Source organism: Echeneis naucrates, chromosome 16 (genome assembly GCF_900963305.1).
Source record: "Echeneis naucrates chromosome 16, fEcheNa1.1, whole genome shotgun sequence".
NCBI classification, from domain to species: Eukaryota; Metazoa; Chordata; class Actinopteri; order Carangiformes; family Echeneidae; genus Echeneis; species Echeneis naucrates.
In genome coordinates, this window is record NC_042526.1 from 3,005,904 (window position 1) to 3,026,734 (window position 20,831).

At 40.9% G+C, this 20,831-nt stretch overlaps 1 protein-coding gene across 1 annotated transcript; it reads right to left on the bottom strand.

Annotated features, from left to right (window-relative positions):
• Nucleotides 1-898: 898 nt before the first annotated feature.
• On the bottom strand, nt 899-20,779 carry far1 (fatty acyl CoA reductase 1). The gene is made up of 13 exons (XM_029523736.1): nt 20,632-20,779; nt 15,176-15,291; nt 14,645-14,761; nt 13,040-13,215; nt 11,539-11,718; nt 10,240-10,417; nt 9,238-9,282; nt 8,952-9,076; nt 8,732-8,799; nt 8,146-8,317; nt 5,727-5,856; nt 4,902-5,029; nt 899-4,510 (listed from the first exon to the last, which is right to left on the bottom strand). The coding sequence occupies exons 2-13, from the start codon at nt 15,245-15,247 to the stop codon at nt 4,351-4,353; spliced, it is 1,551 nt and encodes a 516-aa protein (XP_029379596.1). The 5' UTR covers nt 15,248-15,291; nt 20,632-20,779; the 3' UTR covers nt 899-4,350.
• Nucleotides 20,780-20,831: the final 52 nt, after the last annotated feature.

Genomic DNA, 20,831 nt, shown 5'->3' on the forward strand with positions numbered 1-20,831 from the left:
TCTGGGGGTGAACGGCGGGGTTGCTGAGCCACAGTTGCCATGCGGCTGTTGCCAGGTGTTTCAGGGAGAGCTCCCGTCGCTGTAGGACTCTGTTCAGTGTCTAATGGCCCATGAAACAAACAGCCAGCTGTTAAATCTTTCAAGCAGGTCGTCGTTTTTCTGTTTCAGGACAAATTGACGATTCCCTAGCAAGGGAAAATAAAAATAAATAAATAAAATAAAACATTTTAATGCTTTTGATTGTCATCCTTTTTTGAACGGAACAACTCCAGTTTCCTTAATCCTTAATGTTTCCAGCTTTTACCAAAAATAACATTTGAACTATGACAGAAGGAAGAGCTTTATGAAGAATGAGCTTCGACAATTCAACCCTCTTCACAAAAAACCCTCCAGTGTGAAACAAGATCCAGACACAATCTCCAGCGTCATTTCACTTAGCAACCAGAGTCAAGTGAGGGCAACAGATTGGACACAATCCTGTTAACCGTCCCTGGATGGGTTCAACCCTCAGCAGGTTTTATCTGATAAGGACAAAAATCAGGTTTTAGATGCTGAATGTGAAGACAGACTGAATGGCGATGATGATAAAATCTTATCATTTTCCTTCCAGCTGTTTCAGGAAGTCAAAACTGAGCCATCCAAAACGAGGACAGGGCGCTCCTTCCATTCAATGCTGAACGGCGGCATTAAATGGTAATGGAGCTGTTCAGCAGGCTCCGCTTTAATGTGGCTGTCTGATACAGAGCGTGGAGTGGTGGCACAGATCCGTTACGCTCTGCAGGAAGCAGGTCAGCTGGACAGATCAGATTCAAAAGAAGTCAAACTTCTGCAGCAGGAGGGGATTAAATGTTTATTCCTTCTTTTTGGTTTACAAACAAAAGGCACCATTGAGTTATTGTTTTTGGAGTTTGTTTTTTTTTTTTTTTTTGTTGTTTTGTTTTTTTTTACACATGTGGCCAGAACACCTGGTTCCTCAACATCATGGCCTCAAAGTGAGAGCGACAACCGCACGTTTCCCAAATAGTCGACACTGTCAATCACAACGTCAGGCTCAGCAGGAAGTAGGAAAAAGATACCACTCCTTTGTTGTACGTGACAAACACAGGCCATCAAACACCCCCCACTAGAAAAAAAACATTTTGACTTCATGAAAACAACAGTGCATTAAACACACAATTAAAGCAAGAAAAATATTTTTTTAAATAACTATAACAAAAAGCATTTAGTTAAAAAAAAAAAAAAAAAGTCTGAAGGGGAGAACGGAAATTTATCCATTATTCACATGAACCAGTTTGATTTCCATTTACAGCCAATTTTCTCACACAGCTTTTTCTTTTGTTTTTTTTAATTTAAATAACTGAGACACAGGTTTCTACATCAGCACAGCACGTTCTGCCAAAAGGGGGGAACCTGGTTATTTCTACCTGGATTTAATCAGTTTGTGCTCTCTTGGATTTATAGTGAGCAGGACTAATCTGGACCAAAAGTCCAGGCCACAGTGCGTCATTAAAATCTGATCAGAGTTCACCTACCAAGTCCTGCAAAGCAAAATCAAAAGGTTTTGGAGTGTTCAATTATTAATTCAGTCTGCGAGATGCTTCTAAAGAGAGTTAGATGATGTCTGTTCTGTTCAGCTGAGCAAATAGACTGGAAACAGGTCTGTCCCTACAGAAACAACAACCGTCCACCTCAGCACCTCTGAAGGAAAACTTTTTATCTGCACTGAATGCAAATGTGTCACAACTTGTCACAGAGAAGTTTGTAAATGAGTTTTGCACGTACTTACAGCTGCATTGTTTGCTCTTAAATACCCTGCCACCCCTTTTCCAGTCTTTGTGCTGAGCTAGCCAGCTGCTAGGTGTGGCATCATTTTTACTGGAAGAAACCTCTCATTTTATTAAATCTGTATTTCCAAAAACTTTCCTTTCATTTTGTATTATGTATATTGGTGAAAATCCAAATATCACATAGAAATCTGATGTTTTTAGGTAAACAGAATTATTAATGTAAAAAGGACCGATGTGACTATTTAGGATTTATTCCCAGCAGAATTGATTGTAAGTGTTGGAGTCACTGGTAGATTCAGTAGTTCCTCACATGAAAAGGACCCGTTCAGCCACGTCACTCACATCACAAGAACAGGCTTGAAGAAAAGCCTGAATTAACACCTGCCCCTCCCATCGGCACACCACACATGAACATAACAAGCATTCACCCCCACAGAACTGATCTACACTCACACTGTCACAAGGAAGCTGAGTTACACATCCCTCTGACGAATAAACATTTGCTTGATATCAAACAGAAGCAATCATAACATTGTTATTTTTTTCTCTCCCAGGAGTCAGAGGAAGATTACAGCTGCGCAAACAAAGTAAGGCTGAGTTATTCGCCTACATTCAGACAGAGAGAGAGATAGAGGAGGGGGGAAAAAAAAAAAAAAAAGGTACATGTATATTTATAGCATCAGTTAAATTCAGCTCTGAAGGTACTGCACTTATCTTTACATATTTACCTTTTTTTTTAAAGTTTTATTTACAGCAGCTGAAGTTGGTTCAGTTAGCCACGCAATGTTATCAGCACAAAAATACAATGCCATATTTTGAAATCTGTCTAAATAGAGCTGTACACAAAATAATTAGAAAACAAAGATCTGATGGTGTTTTTCTTCACATTGTTAGTGTCGATAAAAAGTCCAGGCACGATTTTCACCTGCACAAGGCTTTCTAATTGTCACCCCCTCCCACTTTTAACACAATCCTTGGTTTAAAAAAAAACAAAAAACAAAACAGAGGACACATGCAAGCACAACCAAAGATCAGCACACAGCCACAGTCGGCTTTCTGCTGTTGGAAGGTGGCGGCTGAAGACGGCATCAAGGTGCGACACCAATAAAAACTCAAATATATTATGCGAGAATATTAACTCGGGTTTCCAGTCAGTAACTATTCATGGTCTGAAAGGCAAGTATGAATGATAAAGGCAACTGAATGAAGTTTCAATCAGCATGAGGACAAATGACAGCTCCTGTTTAACGGTACAGGCAGGGACTGACATGATATGTAATGATAAGAGTTACTTTAACACACACAGACAAAAATGACCTGGAGTCATCACCTACACAATAAACCAACACTGGGTCTGACCCAAAAATGTATGGACATGCAAGAGAAAAGCAAGTTAAACAGACTATTTCTCCTCTCAGCTCCATCCTGCTCTGAGCTACGAGTCAGTTAGCTGAGAGGTGTTTTGGCAAAAAACTTCATGATTGTCTCAAGTGATTTAAAGACACGACAAAAAAGAAAGTTGTAGAATGAGCAGCCTGATTTGCAAGATCTGCTGAAGCAAGAAGAATCTGGAGGCACTGGCTGAAGCCGGCGTATTATGATCTACATTGTGCTTGGTCAGAACCAGGGAAGCAGCCACTGCTGTCCAAAAGGGACACGCAGGAGCGCAAGATTGGAGTGTTTTTGCCAAGCAGCCGGATGGGAAGGCAGCTAATGACAATTCTTGAAGAGAGAAGGGTCAGGATGAGTGAGTGCCCAAACCCCTGAACGTCATCAGCTTTTCTTTCTTTTTTTAAAAACAAAAAGCTGTCAGAGCTGCCAACATCATTGGTGGAAATGGCTTTGGTCTTGGGGATCGGCGGTTTGGAGGACAAGACGAGATCTTAAAGAATGATCCTTTGGCCAGAATCATTCAAAATGCGTACTTTTGGTGTCTTCCCGGAGAACAAACAAATACAAAAAGAACTGAGTTGCATTTTCAGACAGTAATGTGACCTATACAGAAGCAGAAGTTGGGTTTTTTGTAACAGACTCCATTTACAGAAAAAAAAAAAAAAAAAAAAAAGAAGACAAGAGTACAGGAGATGAAGCCCGGACTGAAAGAAAACCAGCTGAAGATTTTTTTTTTTTTTTTTTTTTTGCAGCAGAGCATCAACCAATGCATAGCTTTGTTTTTCCGGCAGGCAGCCAGGTGAGCAGACAGACAAGATGGAGCATGTGCTCTGGAGTAAAGCTGGCACCAGGGAGAAACTGGAATGAGTAGAAATGAGCAGAATCAGGGCAGTGGTCCTGATTCTTTAGTTAATCCAGGTGCTGTTAGTCTGAGCGTCTCCTGCGTGGCATGCTAGCAATCAGATTAGAAAGATTCAAGTTATGCGACATTCAGTGGTTCCTCCAGTAACTCGGGCTCCACGGTGTTTAAATTCTGCCGTTCATCGTTGAGTGTGAGGGCAGACGGTGTGGTACCACTTCAAGGGCTTTGAGCTCCAGTTCCTTTTGTCATCCAAAGCCAGTGTTCGTTCCTTCGCTCCACCTCACCATCTGCCACAGTCTCACTGGCCCATTATCTCATGGTGGAGGAAGCTCTGAAGTAGGAGAGGAATTTGTAGCAGAGGCTCACCACAAAGTACCAGATGTTTCTGGCCATCTGGGATCGAGCAATGAACACGCGCCAGATGAGCACCACCAGGATGGTGTTGAAGGTGTAACGGATGTTCCTCAGCCTGGAAAACACGTACGCAAAACGTGGGTGTTAAAGAGAGAAAGATAACATACAGATCATGTCAGTCTCTTTTAATACCAACATGCATTAAGTAATCCATTTTCCAGAATTATTTACAGCTTCGTTTAAGTCCAGAGGATTACTGCCACCGTAAATGCACTCTCCACTGGGAAAAGTTTGGCAGGACGAAACTCACATCCCTGACAAATGTAGAAGATGCAAGTGCTTAATGGAAGGATGAGCTGGAACAGTTGAAAGTCTAGATAGGAGCGCTAATGCAGAGATTTATCTATAGTGACCTAGATGTAAAAACTCTACTTCCTACAGACCAGCTGTCTGTCAGAGCTACGAGTCTACGTGTGCTGGTACAGTCACATTTGAAGTATTCCTACTTGTTGAGGTGCTTGCGTGCAGCAGGCAGGCCTGACAGCTCTTCATTCAGGACGTATTTTTTGGTGCCCATGCAGTAATTCTCCATGTACTCTGCCCAGTGCAGCTGGCGCACATCAAAGTTAAACACCTGCAGGAAGAAAAATCAGTCAGTGCAACGTCCAGAGGCTTCACATAGATATTATCTTCTCTGAAGATGTTTTTGTATACATTTAATAGTTTACTATGTGAATAAAATAACCTTCAGAGGTTAATCAGAAATTAAAAACAAATACAAAATACAACTGCTGTGCCAGCAGGCCTGTGATGCTACACAACAATGTTAATGTGCTAAACCTTTGCATGTACACCCAGTACACACCCCTAATTTAGCCTTTAGACCTCAAGCTTCCAAGAGCTTCAGTCTGTTTTTCTTGAAGTCTTTTATTGCTGATTTTCAGGTCCGCTTTAAGTTATTGGCCAAATGTCAAGGACTACTTTGACTGAATGTGCAGAACTGGTTCTCTTGATGGAAATGTGTGTGCAGACCAAATGTGAGTGTTGAGTATTAGAGAGACGAGCAGTTTAATGTTTTACATGCTCAACAATTTCAGCCTTTTTCAGACAGTTACTGAACAACACCCCCTTTCACTACAAACTGACATCAGCAGTGAATGAATGGCTCACTGTTGTACCCAGTTCACTACAGACATTAATGCAGTGACTAATCTGGCTGCCAGCTCAATGTGAGGATGGCTGATGTGTGTTGAGAGTGTTGAAATGGACAACAGAGGGACAGAGTGTGAACGACGTGAGGCAGAATTAATTTCCACATAATGTGTCCCCACCTTCTTGTCCTCGGGGCTCATCTGTGACATCAGCATGGCCACGTTGTCGGTGTTCCATGCCCAGGAGTGACTGGTGAAATACTCCAGGACCATCATGGCTTTGTGGAGGCGAGTGATCGTCTTCATCATCCTTAGGTAATTGAGTGAGGGAAGTGAGGAGGAAGGTGGAGGACGATGAAAAAGGATCAAGAAGATGATTGACAAGTAGAAGAAGGATGATTCAGTAGAAGTGGCAGAAAGAAGTTTGTGGTAAAGAAGCAGACAGGATGGACAGACGGGGGGCAGGACAAAATGGGCCAACTGTGTACACAAACAACTCAAACTCTTGCGTTGAACTGACAACCTTCAGAAATTTTAAAATTATAGGAAAATTTACTTTAGAATTTGACAATGATTGTGAGGATTTCTCTACTGGAGATAGTGACTCAGCAAATCAATTGAAGAATAAATGGATTTGAACTGTGTGCAAACCAGGAGGACAAATGGACCCACAAAGCAGGTTTAGGGCAGACTGAGTGTTTACCAAAAATAACTCATCGGTCTACTCCTCTTATTCTCCCCTACAGGTATTTTCTGACTCACAAGGGCGTCATTGCAAATTTGTTTTCATGTATTGGCTGGTAAAATACATGCTTAATTAATAAAATAAAACTTCCCAGGTTTTATCTAACCGTCCTCCTGCCAACACAAGTCAATACAATTAATAATACTTGATTTCTGTCAGTTCTGATTCAGTTGATCATAAATCATGTTTAAGTGTTTGGGTGAGAATGCAAGATCGGGTGTTAGCATTTTATTAGGGCATCTGAGTCTTCACCTTGCACTGTGTCTGAACCATATGGGTGAAAACCATATTAACCATATATATATATATATTAATTAAAATTGGCTCCAAAGACAGGTTTGTCATAATTTGAATGAAACGCTGTCATTTAAACATTTGAAATTGAATTGAGGCAGATGGAGATGACTCAGATTCCTCCTGTGAAGGTGAATGATTCAGAAAACTGGTCAAGCATGCATGAAGGATCAGCACATAAAGGCAGCAGTGCAATCACATAAAGCTGGTGACATACCCAATTAGGATCAAGCTAGTTACCGAGCCAAAGTCATTTCAGACATCTTAACATGCAACTTGGTCAAATATACCGTGCACTATCAAAGCGCTTAAATGTCTGAAATACCTCTGACTCGGGAGAATGAAGGTGAAAATAGTGATAAGGATGCATAAATCTGAATGTCAATCAACCCACATGCAACAGGAATTATCCAAGGGCAGTTTATGTCCTACTGAAAATAAACTCAACTTTTCTAGACTGACCAAATTGCCATGGTGCCTCAAGATTTTCCATGATTGAGTGAGGATTGGGGTGATGATAATGCATGTCATGGTCACACTGCATGGCTTGTTTGCAAGAAGAAAAATCTTCAAACAACTGGGCAAGGCTCCTATAGAAACCAAACTGTGTTGTCATGAGACCGTCATGTCCAAATGACAAACACAAAACTTTTGTTTCATAACTTTCATTTGTTCCCACCACTGCACACAACTGGTTGGTAAAACGCAAACAAAAAAAAAGGAAAAACAACAGAGGGTGAGGGTGGTGGTGTGGGAACGTGGGAAAGGTTGGGGCTGACAGCGAGCATGAGAAAATGCAACCTTACCAGGGCTTGCGGCCTGTCAACCTGAGATAGCCATCATAGAGCAGGGCTGGCAGCGTGTGGCTGACAGCGGTCCAGTATTGATTAGTAAAGGGGTTGGAGCGCAGATTGACATTGGGCCTTCTGAAGGCCTGCTCTAAGGGATTGGTCTTGAAGGTCATGTTTATACAGTACTCTGTTGGAGAGAGATACACATGACAGGACAAGGAGGACAGAGAGAGGACCAGGTGAAAAAGGATGTGCGTTTTCACCTCGCATTGTTGCTAGATAAAATGCAGGCCCTGTCATTATCACCATGACATCTGCTGGATCTGGACTTTTTTGCTTAAGGTTCTTTTGTTGCTGTGGTTGTTGTTTTTTCGAAGAAGGGGGCTAAGACCTGGGTTGGGTTCCCACAGGCATCCTCAGACTGAAGCTCACCTTAGTCCATTTACCAGCTGGACTGAGATGACATTCACACTGGCGTTTTGAGAAGCTAACTGAAAACACAACATTGCAGTGGCAAGATGTAAAGAGTGCAGAACCCATCTGTAATGCCCAGCAGGGTTATACATTCTTCAACTCCCAGCAAAACCGTACATAAGCATCTTCATTAGTGTCACAGCTACAACCTTTGCCTTCTACACTATAAGAAAAGTGACAGGAGTAAAGCAGCAGAGATGTGTGTGTATGTGTACATATATGGAGGGGTGGGAAGGCGGGGTTAGCGAAACGGAGCAGAGGTACAGCGCATCGAAGTCGGCGACGATGAGGTTACCTGGGCTCTCGTCCAATCAGCCTGAGGTACAGATCATAGAGGAAGGCCGGAGCTTTGTGGCTCACAGCGATCCAGTACTGATTGATTAGGTGATTGGATGTGAGATTAACATTGGGCCGACGGACGGCCTGCTCAAGGGGGTTCCTCTTGAATGTGGATATTACATGGTACTCTAAGAAACAGAGGGTTGTTCAACACATCAATGAGCAATAAAGGAGTTCAAACACATCTTTTGTTTTTCATGACATGTTGAAGCGTCTGGTCCTTTTGGGTCAATACATATTTCAAAATGGCTGTTAATGTTCATAGCATCTGCTGTAAAATGTATTTTACATTTTGTTGTGGTCAAATAAAGGGTCTTGGAACTTGGGTCTTGGAGCTGTAAAACATAATTCATGAGGAAATCATGGACCTGAGCTCCTAGTTTGTGTGTGTAAAGCAGTGGATCACATAACAGGTTATGTCACTGCACACAACATTTGAAATTTCTCCACAGTGGGACAAATGAGGAAATTTGATTTTTGAATTTAAAGTCCCAGTTTTAGACACTTCTATAGATTGTTTAGGTAAGGTGAAGATACCATACCAACTTCACCCCAGTGAAATGGGTTGATCCCTCCAGTTGTGCAGTTGTACACCAGTATGTTTTTGGGCCTGTAAAAATACACAAGTAAATTAGCTATTTTAATGAATTACAGTAATCATTTTATCTCCCAAGAGATGCCAGAGAAACATTTTGAAATCATGCTCAAAGATGCAATAATTAAAGTGCACAGGGTGTTTATATGACAACATTTAAGACCTGCCTGCATGTTTGTGATCCAGAGTACCAAGCTGCTGCCAGCGTGGCATTGATGACCACGTCCACAGGCACCAGATCAGCCACAGCGTCATTTGATGCTCTCATCGTGCGTAGAATCCCCTTACCAGCCTTCAGAGGGGGAGGCACAAATGATTCAGACAGTGTGACAAAACGAATATACATTTTTATCAGTGAGTGAAAACACCATGGACGACATACCACTGCTCCCCTGCCCACACACACACACACACACGACCTATGCTTTGCCACCTAAACTACCCTGTACTTACTGCGATGAATATTCCACTTGGACCATTGAAGTTATCAATCCAACCCTGCAAGAGCAGACAGAGGAAAGCAACATACACAGTGAAATAGGTTGCTGATTCATTGAGAAACAAAATGTTGTTTATCTTGATAAAAGGAATAATAAAAAAAAAAAAACAAAACAAAACAAAACTGTCCTCTTGATATGTGACTAAATCCTGACAAATATTAGCTGGTTAGGACTTGCCAGATGCAAGAATCAGATTGAAGACCAACACACAACTCTATCTTTGTGAGGACAATTAAGGATCGAGGATGCTCACATTTTCGTACTCCTAACAAGACTCCAATTGTCTGGGTCTCAATTTATGAGAGAGAGATTTTAGAGGGAGAAAGCTCTATTTTCATTTTTACATGCGTCATTGAACATCTCAAACTTTCCTAAAAGAAAAACATTAGAAAAAAAAAAAAAAAGAAAAAGAAATCCCACAATGCCTGTTTCCTACAGCTACAAAAGTGTTCAGAGCTTCTTTATTCCACATTCCAAATCCAACCATCATCATGTTTGCTGCTCAACAGCCCAGAAGACCCGGGTGTTGGCAGCAATGAAGAGTTGTTCACTCAGATCAGTCTGATCTGTGCTGATAAGGGGACGTTCAGCAGCACTGCTGCTGTTAGAGAGTTCATCTGGATACTGCCTGTTCATGTACATCTTCTATACTGATCTCCATTTTCTTACCCTGCACTAAAGGATAGCAGCATTAAAATATACACACTTTTTAAACATGACCCTTTTCTAAGGAAGTCCACTCCTTCCTCTAACACTTTTAATCTATAAAACAACTCTACTGTTCTGAAACAAGGACAAATGCTGAAAGAGACCTTATGCCTCAATGTTTCCCGCTACAACAACTATAATCCCTGTAGGGTACAGTAAATGATTTCTATCCAACAGTGTTTCTTTCCTTGGTTCAAGGTTTAAAATAAATAAACCTGATGCAACACTAATGCCCTGAATGGCTCACTGGGAAAGGTTCTTTCCAGCTGGCTCCAACTATGGAGGGTCTGACGATTGCTACGTTGAGGTCTCCGGCCTCTTGCTGCACCAGATACTCTGCCAAGGCTTTGGTGTAAGTGTAGGTGTTGGGACGCTCTCCTATCAGCTTGGGAGTTAGTGCAGATACCAGATCATCATCCATCCAGCTGAAGAGAACAAACAAAACAAAATTTTTAAAATCACTTCATTTCTTATAGCACCAGTTTCAAATAGTGAGAATGTGCTTGTATTGTGTGTTGGATAAATAAAAAAATAAGGACAGCCAAAGCTACACTAGTCACATAGTTCAGACAATTCCCAGGGTGCAGTCATCTTTGCTACAGGTCAGACCTCCATCCACTCATTTCCCAACCATTCCTACCAACTTCATGTGTAAGCCAAAAAAAAAACAAAAAACAACAACATTTTCTTTGTTCTGGAATTTCCTGCCTAAACTGGATAAATGCAGATATCTTATCTTTAATAACTTTACATCTTCACTACAGAAAACATGTATACACACACACACACACAAATTTGAGTTGTATAAAAGTTTACCCCCTCAGTACAGGTGTCATAAATTTTGTTAAATTTGGTGATAAAGTTGTGCATAATTGAGGGAATGCAACTCTTAATGCAAGTCTCAGTCTCACTCCTCCTCTTTGCCCATATTTAGTTTAGCCAGGAATCTGACAGTGAGGAAATGCAAAGACCTCATAAACAGACGAGTCTCACAGTCCTTGAACTACCACACATGTAAAACACTCAGATTTCCACCTTGAGACTCCCCTCAAACATTGTGCAACACCAAGATACTGACCTAAAGTAGGTCTGCATTATGAAGCAAACACTGCAGAGCTGTTTGTCACACACATGCATACAGATCCTTCAAAAGCTTAACTTTGCCATACACACAAGCCTTTAGAACCACTCCATTCATTTCTCCTCACTCTGCAGGCTTCTAATGCTTTATTAATCTTGCTTGACAGCTGAGACTGGCAGCCTTTACAACATCAGTGCTACATAGCTAGGTTGGTAAGCTCAGTTTATCACTGACATTAGTCTTGTTGATAGTAAATTTCCACTTCCATTTTATGCATCAACTAATCTGAAGATATTCAGAGGGGGGGAAAACAAAAAAAAAAAAAAAACCCAGCCTCCACAATCCCAGGCTACTGTATCTATTAACAACTGGTTCTCACTTCCCTAAATCAGACCACTAGAGACAACCAACACCAGTCTGTTGTTCGTACAGTCATGGTCATTGAAAACTTCCAGATCAGCTTACTCCAAAGTGTCAATGAGTCTGCGGTAGTCTATGGGGGGAGGGTAGACGACTTCTTCAATGAGCTCTCGGTCACAGTTGGCATAGGCTGTAGAGATGTGGATGAAGATCTCAAGGTGCTTCATCCTGTGGGCCAGCGCTAGCATCTTCTGGGTGGCCAGAACATTCAGCTTCATTGCATCTCTGGAGGGGGAAGAAGCTCTCATATTAGGGTTAGGATTTTAGTAAATTATCTGAAAAAACAGTACTGCCCCTCAACACCAATAGGATTAGGAGAATAAATGTCATGGCCCACAGGGGATCAATCTTAATCTGTGTTGATCACCAGCTCTGAAATGTCTCAAAGACTTGGATAATAACCATGAAACAATAGTCATGTTCCACTCAAGATAAACTGATTTCATCATTAAATTCTTTGCCAAATGACAAATGACCTGCAACCCTCTCAATGCTCTTACCCTCACCTGTACTTTGAGTTTGGGTCCTAACGTAACAGTAAACATTACATCTGGTGACAAATTGACTTGAATCTGCAACACAATGAAATGCAAGCCAGCGAAACACAATATTGACCTGTTGCAAACAGGCCAGTGTGCATTCCTGGTGAAAGAAGGCTGCAATTCTGCCATTTATTTTTACATCATTGCAACTAAAGGTGAAACATGTGTTGACCCTTCTGAGTTTGACAAACTGGCATCAACATGTTAGGTTCACAAATTAGAAAGGCAAACAGAAGCACATGTTCCAGCATGCACAACAGCCACAGCTCACAGTAACTTCTTACCAAAGTCTAGAAGTCGTTGTTATTCAGAGAAACTACCATACTCATATTCTTCCATAATGAAGAATAACATCAACCTGTCAAACAGTGAAACTCACTCATGTGAGGCTTTATGATAATGCCATACTATTACCTAAATAAATAAATAAATAAAAAAGGAAAACCTAAGCCAGCTTTGGAAACATAATCCTTCATCAGTAAGACAGTCATTGTTTTTTTTCTTTTTGCAGGATTTGTTGACATTAAAGAATAAAAGCTGATTATTTTTATTCTATTGTATTTTTATCTTTATTTTTATTAAGATTGATGAAGACTTTCTCATACTCACCCTTGGGGGGGGGGGGGGTAAATAAAAATAATCGCTAACCCAAAATACAGTCCCCTTTAGTTTTATTTTGTAAATGGAAAGCTGTCACAGAGAAGAAAGCACATCTGAGCACAATCTCACAGTCCATCTCAGAAAACAAAAGCAATTCAAACAGATTAGAAAAAAAAATATATGCAAATTTCCTGCAGAAAAAAGGTTTTTGCTGAGGGAGTAAAGTATCTCTGTGTATTGCAAACAATCGCCACAATATGTCAACACCACCCTACTTTCAGTGCCATGCCAATTTAACAGCCATTATTTTAAAACATTCACATCACAACAATCAATGAATGCCCCTGAATAAACAGAGTGGAGCCTTATCAATCAACTCAACACCTTATGACTAAATAACTCACTTGAGTGGCTCATTAAAGCGGACGGTGGCGGCACAGTGGAAGACGATGTTAACGTTTTCAGTCAGGATGGTCTGATCCTCTTTGCTCAGATCCAACTCTGGTTGTGTGAGGTCACTGTTGATGGCAATGATCTTCCCTGTAGAGTCTGGCTGCTCATTTTGCAGTCTTTCAAACAACTGAAGGGGGGAGCATCAAATATATGTCAGAGTTAACACATTATAAATTGTCAGTGCAGGTTTAAATCATGAGCCTTTTAATAAATGTATACATTTTGGTCAGTAAAAGTGGCTCAGGGTTCTAAACTAAACTGCACCTAGGTCTGCATAAATTATGTTTTCTATTTTGTTGTGTGTAGTGGGCCAATAGGACACCAACATCCTTCTTTCCAAATTGTAAAGGCTAGAGACAGGGACCCTTTCATCAGAATTGAGGCTACATCATGCACTGGACACTATATGGATGCTTTTGTCTTCTGAACAGGGAAACCTAAACATTAGTCCAGTCTGAATAGAAAGCTATGTTTGTCTTTAGTCTAACAGTAGCTTATCAATAATCCAACATTAATTTAATCACTTCTGTCACAGTCTGATGCTTCACAACAAGGCTAGGGTGGCTTTGTATGAGCATAAATAATGAACATGTCAGGAAGTCTGGAAAACCTCACTGTTATTGAGAAGAGAAAAAAAAAAAAGAAAGAAAAAAGACAAAAAACTGCTGTAGTCAGTACCTAGATAAAGTAGACCATCTTAAGGGTATATAGAATAAGATGTGTCCCTATTTAATCAAAGTAACAAAATAGCACAGCACTGAGTGTCCATTCAAGTCATCTGCTCCCTTTTATAAAACAACCAAGAACTCTCCGGTCACTTGCCATTAAACAACTGCAGAAGAGAGTACGACAAGAAGAGGTTAAAACAGCACCTGTCAAACATCAAACTGTGAAGATGAAAAGGAGAAACCCTGAAGGAAACTGCCATTTGTTTCATTTTTCGGTATAGATTTGAGTGATGGGCTTAAATGGGTGGAAGAAAGCTGAGTGCAAAGAATCTAAGAAGATAAACAAACAAGGCTAAATGAGGGAGGAAGCAGTGAGAACAACAGATATAAAGCTATTAGGCAACATTTTCATTCATTTTCAGTTAAAATGAAATCATATAAGAGCTTGCATTGACAGTCTTCTGTTGCATATCTTCTCCATTTTACTCACGAGAGTCGCATTAACAGTTAACACAAGCACAAGATGAATTATAGTCTTTTCTTGTGTATAATCAGAAGTTCTTTATAGCTTTTCTAATGCTCAAACAGGAACTTTTAGTTCCTTGTTTACTTCCTGAGATTAGGTACAAAGGGGACCAATGAAATGGGGATCAGCCCATTACACAAAAATGTGTGTGACACATAAATATCAAAGAAACATTTCCTCTGGGACACGTCCTGCCTATAAAGAGACATTCTGAGGTACCTCTTACTTTAATATCAATTTGTGGTGTAACATGCTTTCATCAAGTTATAGTGCAACTCCCCTTCATGTTCATTCATCTGCAGTTGCACCTAAACATAACTGGTGCTAAAGAATTTCCCCCAACCACTTAGCCAACGTCTGACCTTGCAGTTGATGATGTCAGTGATGCGTTCCTGGGGGCTCTGTCCAGCTTTTGACCTGACCATCACATACACAACTTTGACTTCCGGGCATGATCGCAGCAGCTTCTCCAGCAGGACCTTTAATAGTGATGAGTCAGAGCGGGGATCATTCAAAGAGGAAAAAGTGCAAAAACCATCTTTTCTCTTTTTGGTTATTTAGTTGATGCTTGGAAATGCACACCTTTTATAACTGTGACTTACTTTTGTCCACTGCAGGGGCAGAGAAAAGTAAACTAATTTTAATTATATGGCAGTCCATTGCTTACATTCTAGCACATCTTCGATTAAGAATCACTAGTTAACATGTCCAATAGACATCCCCGTTATGACAAGAGTACTCTGGACACAGGCACAGAGAGAACATGTAAACTACACATATCAAGGACAGAATCAAGTGCTGGTGTGTCTTCTTTTGATATATCTATTGCCAAAGGTGGACAGTATTCATGTCATGTCTTATTGCCTACATTCCTCAGTCGCCTGCTACTGTACCTTGCCCATGAAGCCCGTCGCTCCAGTGATCAGCACACTCTTCCCTGCATAGTATTCTGGGATGTTCACCATGATTTCTACTGTCCTGTTCAATGAGCACCTCAACACCACTCCACCTAAACAGGAACGGGGGGAGGGGGGCACAAGGCCCAAATGATTAGTATAATTGTGTCTTAAATTTGGTCTAAGAGATTAAAATTGTGAAAAGTTAAAGTGACAAAGATCCACTTCAAAGGAATTGATAATTAATTGATTAATCTTAACAGTGTCAGCCACTTTTCAATAAAAAAAGGCAATCACTGCATTCATTGTCTGTACTAAATATTATAAAGCTCTTCAATTTGCAAAAAGTTTTGAGTTCAAGCAACAACAGGGGCCTTATCACTCAAATGATGTTTGTTTTTAGCTAGACTCCCACTATTCTGCTGATAACTGGCCATTCAGGCGATAACTCATCTAATCATTAACTCAACAGCTCCTGAATGAAAGCCTGCAGGAAACAAAGAGCAGACTCAGTGTATTATTTCTATTGCATTTATTTTTCTAAGTTAGATAGGCTAAAAATCATGTGTTTTATTTTGAAAGTGCAACCCCATCTGCGTGCAGACTTTGCCAGTTCTGGCAGCCTCACTGCTCATGTAATTACAATGAAACCAGTTATTCGGGTTTACATGTAAGCAGACCAGGGAGTACATATCAAATACAGTGTGGACACTGTTGACCACATTTCTAACCAGACTGAAGGCTGGATTTGAGGGGTTAAATGGGGAAAAAAAAAAAAAAAAAAAGAACAAGTGAAGTGAACATTTCTCAGTTCTCACTTCAGACCAGCTTGTATGACAAGTTTGAATGACAGATTTCTGAAAGGAAGCCATGTCACTTCACCACACGCCTGAAGACTGGTGAACACTTCCCCCATCATACACTGCTTTTGTTCCTATAGAGCAGTAAATTAAAAATATCCTGAAATACAAATAAAAAGGAGGACAGTAATAGAATATTTTGTGCTACTATGACAACAGCATCACCCTCAGTGCGTGGGCTCTGTGGCCCCGTGGAACAAAGCGAGGAACAGCTCCTCAGCCCCTCTGCTGTAGTGGCTCTGCACAGACGCCTGCTCAGGCTCTGGCCATTGCTGCAGATGTACCTTTTGCTGCATCGCATCCGTGCCAAGTGGCCAGATCGAGCTCATACACTTTTAAGAGCTCAGATCTGACTGCTGCCGAGCAACACTTGTAGTCAGTACTACAGTCTGCTTCCTTCAAAGAATGGGGAAGGGAGTAAGGAGCCAAGGGTGCCAATTTTATGACAACAGCTACAGTTTAAACCAGAAGTTTTAGACTATGCTGTCTCTCATATTGACAGACTGGGGCATAAAAATTCCTTTTGTGTCATTTTAATGATAACAAGGTTTGGGATGAAGTAAATAAATCAATCTCTGTAGCCATACATCCATCCATCTTAGTGCATGCAGTTTAAAAGTGTAGGTAATTAGCATGCAGTCAAATGAAAGGTAATTTTTCCTAAATCGTTGTGCGTTTAATTTCTCAATGCAATTCGTGTCTTTAATCGTGCTACAAGAGGAAACTCTTGGAGTCAACTTAAAATCAAAGCTTTTCAGCCAACTCAAACAAACAAGCAAAAAAATAAACCCATGACTGCTTAAACATGAATTTGCCACCAAAATTAGATTTTTGATATCAATTAAACAACCTCTTGACCTCATAGGTCTGCTGACTGTTTGTCACAACAAATTTGTGGTCTGAGGTTTTTCACATTCAAGACCTTGAAAAAAATTCTCGTCAACATGCTGCAACCATTTCACGATAAAGCTCGTTTGGTTCTGCTGGTGAGTCTCAAGAAAACCTTTTAGATCGTTTCACAAACACAAACCCAGACTCAGATGCATTATGACAACAGTGTGCAAGAGTGCATTTCAGCCTTCAGTCTGCCCTGTACTCCACCATTTTGGCTCCACTACACCCAGCTAGTCCTGAGTTCAGCCATTACAGCAAGCCTTTAGTGACTGAATTTTTTTTCTTGATAAGACACAGAATGCAGCCAACTCTTTTCCCCCCATGCACATCACCTGACCATGGACGTACACTGGGGATGCATTTGCTGGAGCAAACAGGAAGTAGTCATATGAAACTGGTTTTATTGTAGAATGATAAAATGCAGTAAAACTGCCCAGTTAGGCCTGTTACCTTTATTACATTATAGTGATCATTTGAGCCAACCACAATTATTTTACATAATCTGAAATTGAAAATTTGCACCACAAACTGTTTATCTGGAGGTGCTTAATTTCTAATATCTGACCAATTTGATTAGCATCTATTGACATTAGTATTATGGATTTAGTTGTAGGTGTAAGTTTATTAATTAACTGTGTTTAGGCTTATACCACTACAGTAGCATAAACTGATCAGAAAAAGACACCGACATCGTTAATCGAGATTATTTGGGTGGAAATTGATTGCCAACTAAAATTTCATGATCCTGAGAGCCCTATGCACAACAGCTGCTCACCAACTCTTGTATTCATTTGACTTCACCACAGGCGTGTCCAGATGCAATCAGGGAGTGATCACAGGCATCTACGCAAGTTAGGTGTTTCTAAGAACTTTAGTGTGATGACAAGATAAATGTTACACTAAACGACTTTTGCTAAAATCTGTGTCAAGTTGCAGTTTGTCTAAATGGGCATTGCAGTCTATCATAGGAATACTATACGAGCCAGACAATGTGTAGAGTCAAGGCATGTGCCTTCCTTCACAACCCAGCTATGGTGCACACCGTCATCAGTCCTCTGTGACAAATTAGACGAATCAGGTGTCTCTCAACATGGTTGAGTATAATAGTAAAAATCAGAGTTTGGTTCAATTATGGGTTCAACATTCAGCACAATTCAAACAAAAGGTTTTGCATATCTATACAGTTTGAGCAGCATGTCTAATGAGAGCTGTAGTATTTTGGGCTCTGGTCTCTGGGAAATCTTTTACAGGTTTTACACTCTACACAAGATTCACATTTCTTCATAATATGCTAAAAAGTATAGCGACATACGGAGTTGTAGCTCTGGACACCAGTACAGCTGAGGGGTAACAACATTTTTGGCTGGGATCAAGAATTAACATACGTCAGTGAGGTAATTCTGCATTCATTGGCAGGAGTGCACTGAGGGTCATGTTTCCCCCTGCTTGTCCACAAACCCAGTGTGTCCATGTGTTGGAAAAACAAAATGTAATCCAAAAATGTCTGAATCTTGTCCTTAAGAACTATCTTTAGACACGGAGCTACTGTCCTGTTATATTTCTGTGCACAGATTACAAAAAAAAATAAAAGAAAAAAGTATTGTGACAAAAAAACAAAAAAAACAAACAAAAAAAAATCCGCAACAAAAAAAAACAAAACAGTATCTGCAGTATTCCTTCTACATGGTTGTCATTGAAAGTTGATCAGCCAAGACTGAAACACGAAACACTTGTCTCGTCCTTGTCTTAAACAGAACACTCTATAATTTTAGACACAGGCCTTTCTGCGGCCTTTGATGAAGTGTTTGTTAAAGAGCTACCATAGCTTATAGTCAGACAGACTGGCAACAAGTTGATCCCTGATGGCACATCTTCTCTGAATAATTGATCAAAGCACTGTAATGCACCTCTGGCAAAGGTGAAACTGTTTACAAGCCAATTAAACTTTAAGGTTTGAAAACAAACCGTCTCAGGAGATATCCATATCTGACTAATATGAAAATACACCACTGAGCAAAGGAAAAGCCTTTAGAGACTTAAACGGCTTCCTCAGTTTGACATAAAACATTCACTTGCAATATCAATTTTAAATTAATCAAAATACAGGACGCACTCTACATTTGTTCGACTATAGTTTTTCTTTGTGAACTGCAATCTAACAAAGATTCACCCAAAAGCTGATGTGCGATGACACAAAGACAACAGTGGCTGGCAACTCGTGGACATGTCCATGCAACACCGAGATCAATGCATACCTGTTCAAATGATTAGTCGAGTTACAAATGCCAACATTTGCTCATGATGGTTGGGGGCACCGTCCCACTCCAAGAATTACCCGCTTTAGTAAAACAGGTATGAAGACCGTCATAAGACCACGAACAGCAAGGAGGACTTGTCACCTTGAAAAGTGAACTCATCTGACTGTAGGTATTCAAATAGACTCAACTCATTTTCATAAAAACTGTGCTGTGGAGATCGTTGTATGTGTTATGGAGTACTATTTACACCCTCAAGATTTCTTTTTGGAAACATAACAAATATTGTGCAGATTCTGACAAACACACATACCTCTCGGGCAATGGTTTGTCCAATTCCTGTCCAACGTGTGTGTTAAAGTACAAGGTCTGAGGGACAGATTCACCTTGATGGCTACCCTGCCGTCATTAGACGTTGATATTTAGTTGATAGCAGGTTGTGTTTAGATTTCAGCTTAAGTCTAATGCCAAAGGTTAATTTGACAAAACGGACAACAGCTTATGTTGATATTTTGTTGGTTTCTAATGTCAAACGTCTAATGCAAAGGTAATATTGGCATTAAAAAAAAAAAAAAAAAAACCCAGAAAGCTGCATTTTTCATTTACAGCCAACTCACGTTTCTAAACGTTTCTGACATTACACTGATGTCCTAACTTTTACGGATTTATGCCAGATAATGTCACTATTGGTTACCACCCCACTAGGCATCATTATTCACTTTCATGTATAGATATACATGCTGGTTTGGGCAGATTCAACCAACCCCTCATGGACATGTGGCTCATTGAACACAGCCAGGAAGAAGTTTTGTTGAAATCTGAAACATGTCCCATTCAGTGTGAGCTCATGATAATAAACAAAGACCGGACGCAGACAGCAACAGGCTTAAAAAAAACAAACAAACAAAAAAAAAAAACTTAAACGTAAGTAAATGAAAACAGGAAGTCAGCGGACCTCGTGATTCTCATCCCATTTCCCCATCTGGCTCGGTTTAAGTCTGCTGAATGAGAGCAGTGTGCCACCCGGAGGTCCATCCAACCACCGGACTTTAGGTGAGATACAGGCGGCCGGTGAATCTTAACGGTCGCGTGTTTGAAGCCGCGCAGCCGTTAACCGTTAAAACTTTCCGAACTAACGGACCGGTTTCACGTTTTACAGGAAACGAGACGAAGAAAGAAATGTGCGAATAATTCGGTTGTTGTTGTTGTTGTTTTTGTTAACCGTCGCAGTTTCACCGAGTTGGCGGACCGGGACGTTAAAGACAAGTCTGGGAGTCCGTGTCCGGGTCTGCGTGTCTTATCCCCGGCTAACGCCGCCGCCGCTCCCTGCCGCTCCCCCTCCGTTTGGCGCATCTCTTCCGACACGCTGCTCGGTGTCGACCGGCCGCATCGGAGGCGACCCAGATCGGGTCCGAGGACGGTAAGAGATGAAGGCGGTACGTACCAGACAGGCCGGAACGGTTTTTTTTTCCTTCCCCTTCCCCCGGTTGTTCAACTTAAGAGGCCGGAGAGTGAGCGAGCAGAGCCGGAGAGAACCGCTACAACAGCCCGACTGGAGGGGCCGGCAGTCCGGGCGGATAAATGAAATGAACCGCCGTGACGTCAGCAGGGCGGCGGAGATGGACGAAGAGCAGAGGTCTCACT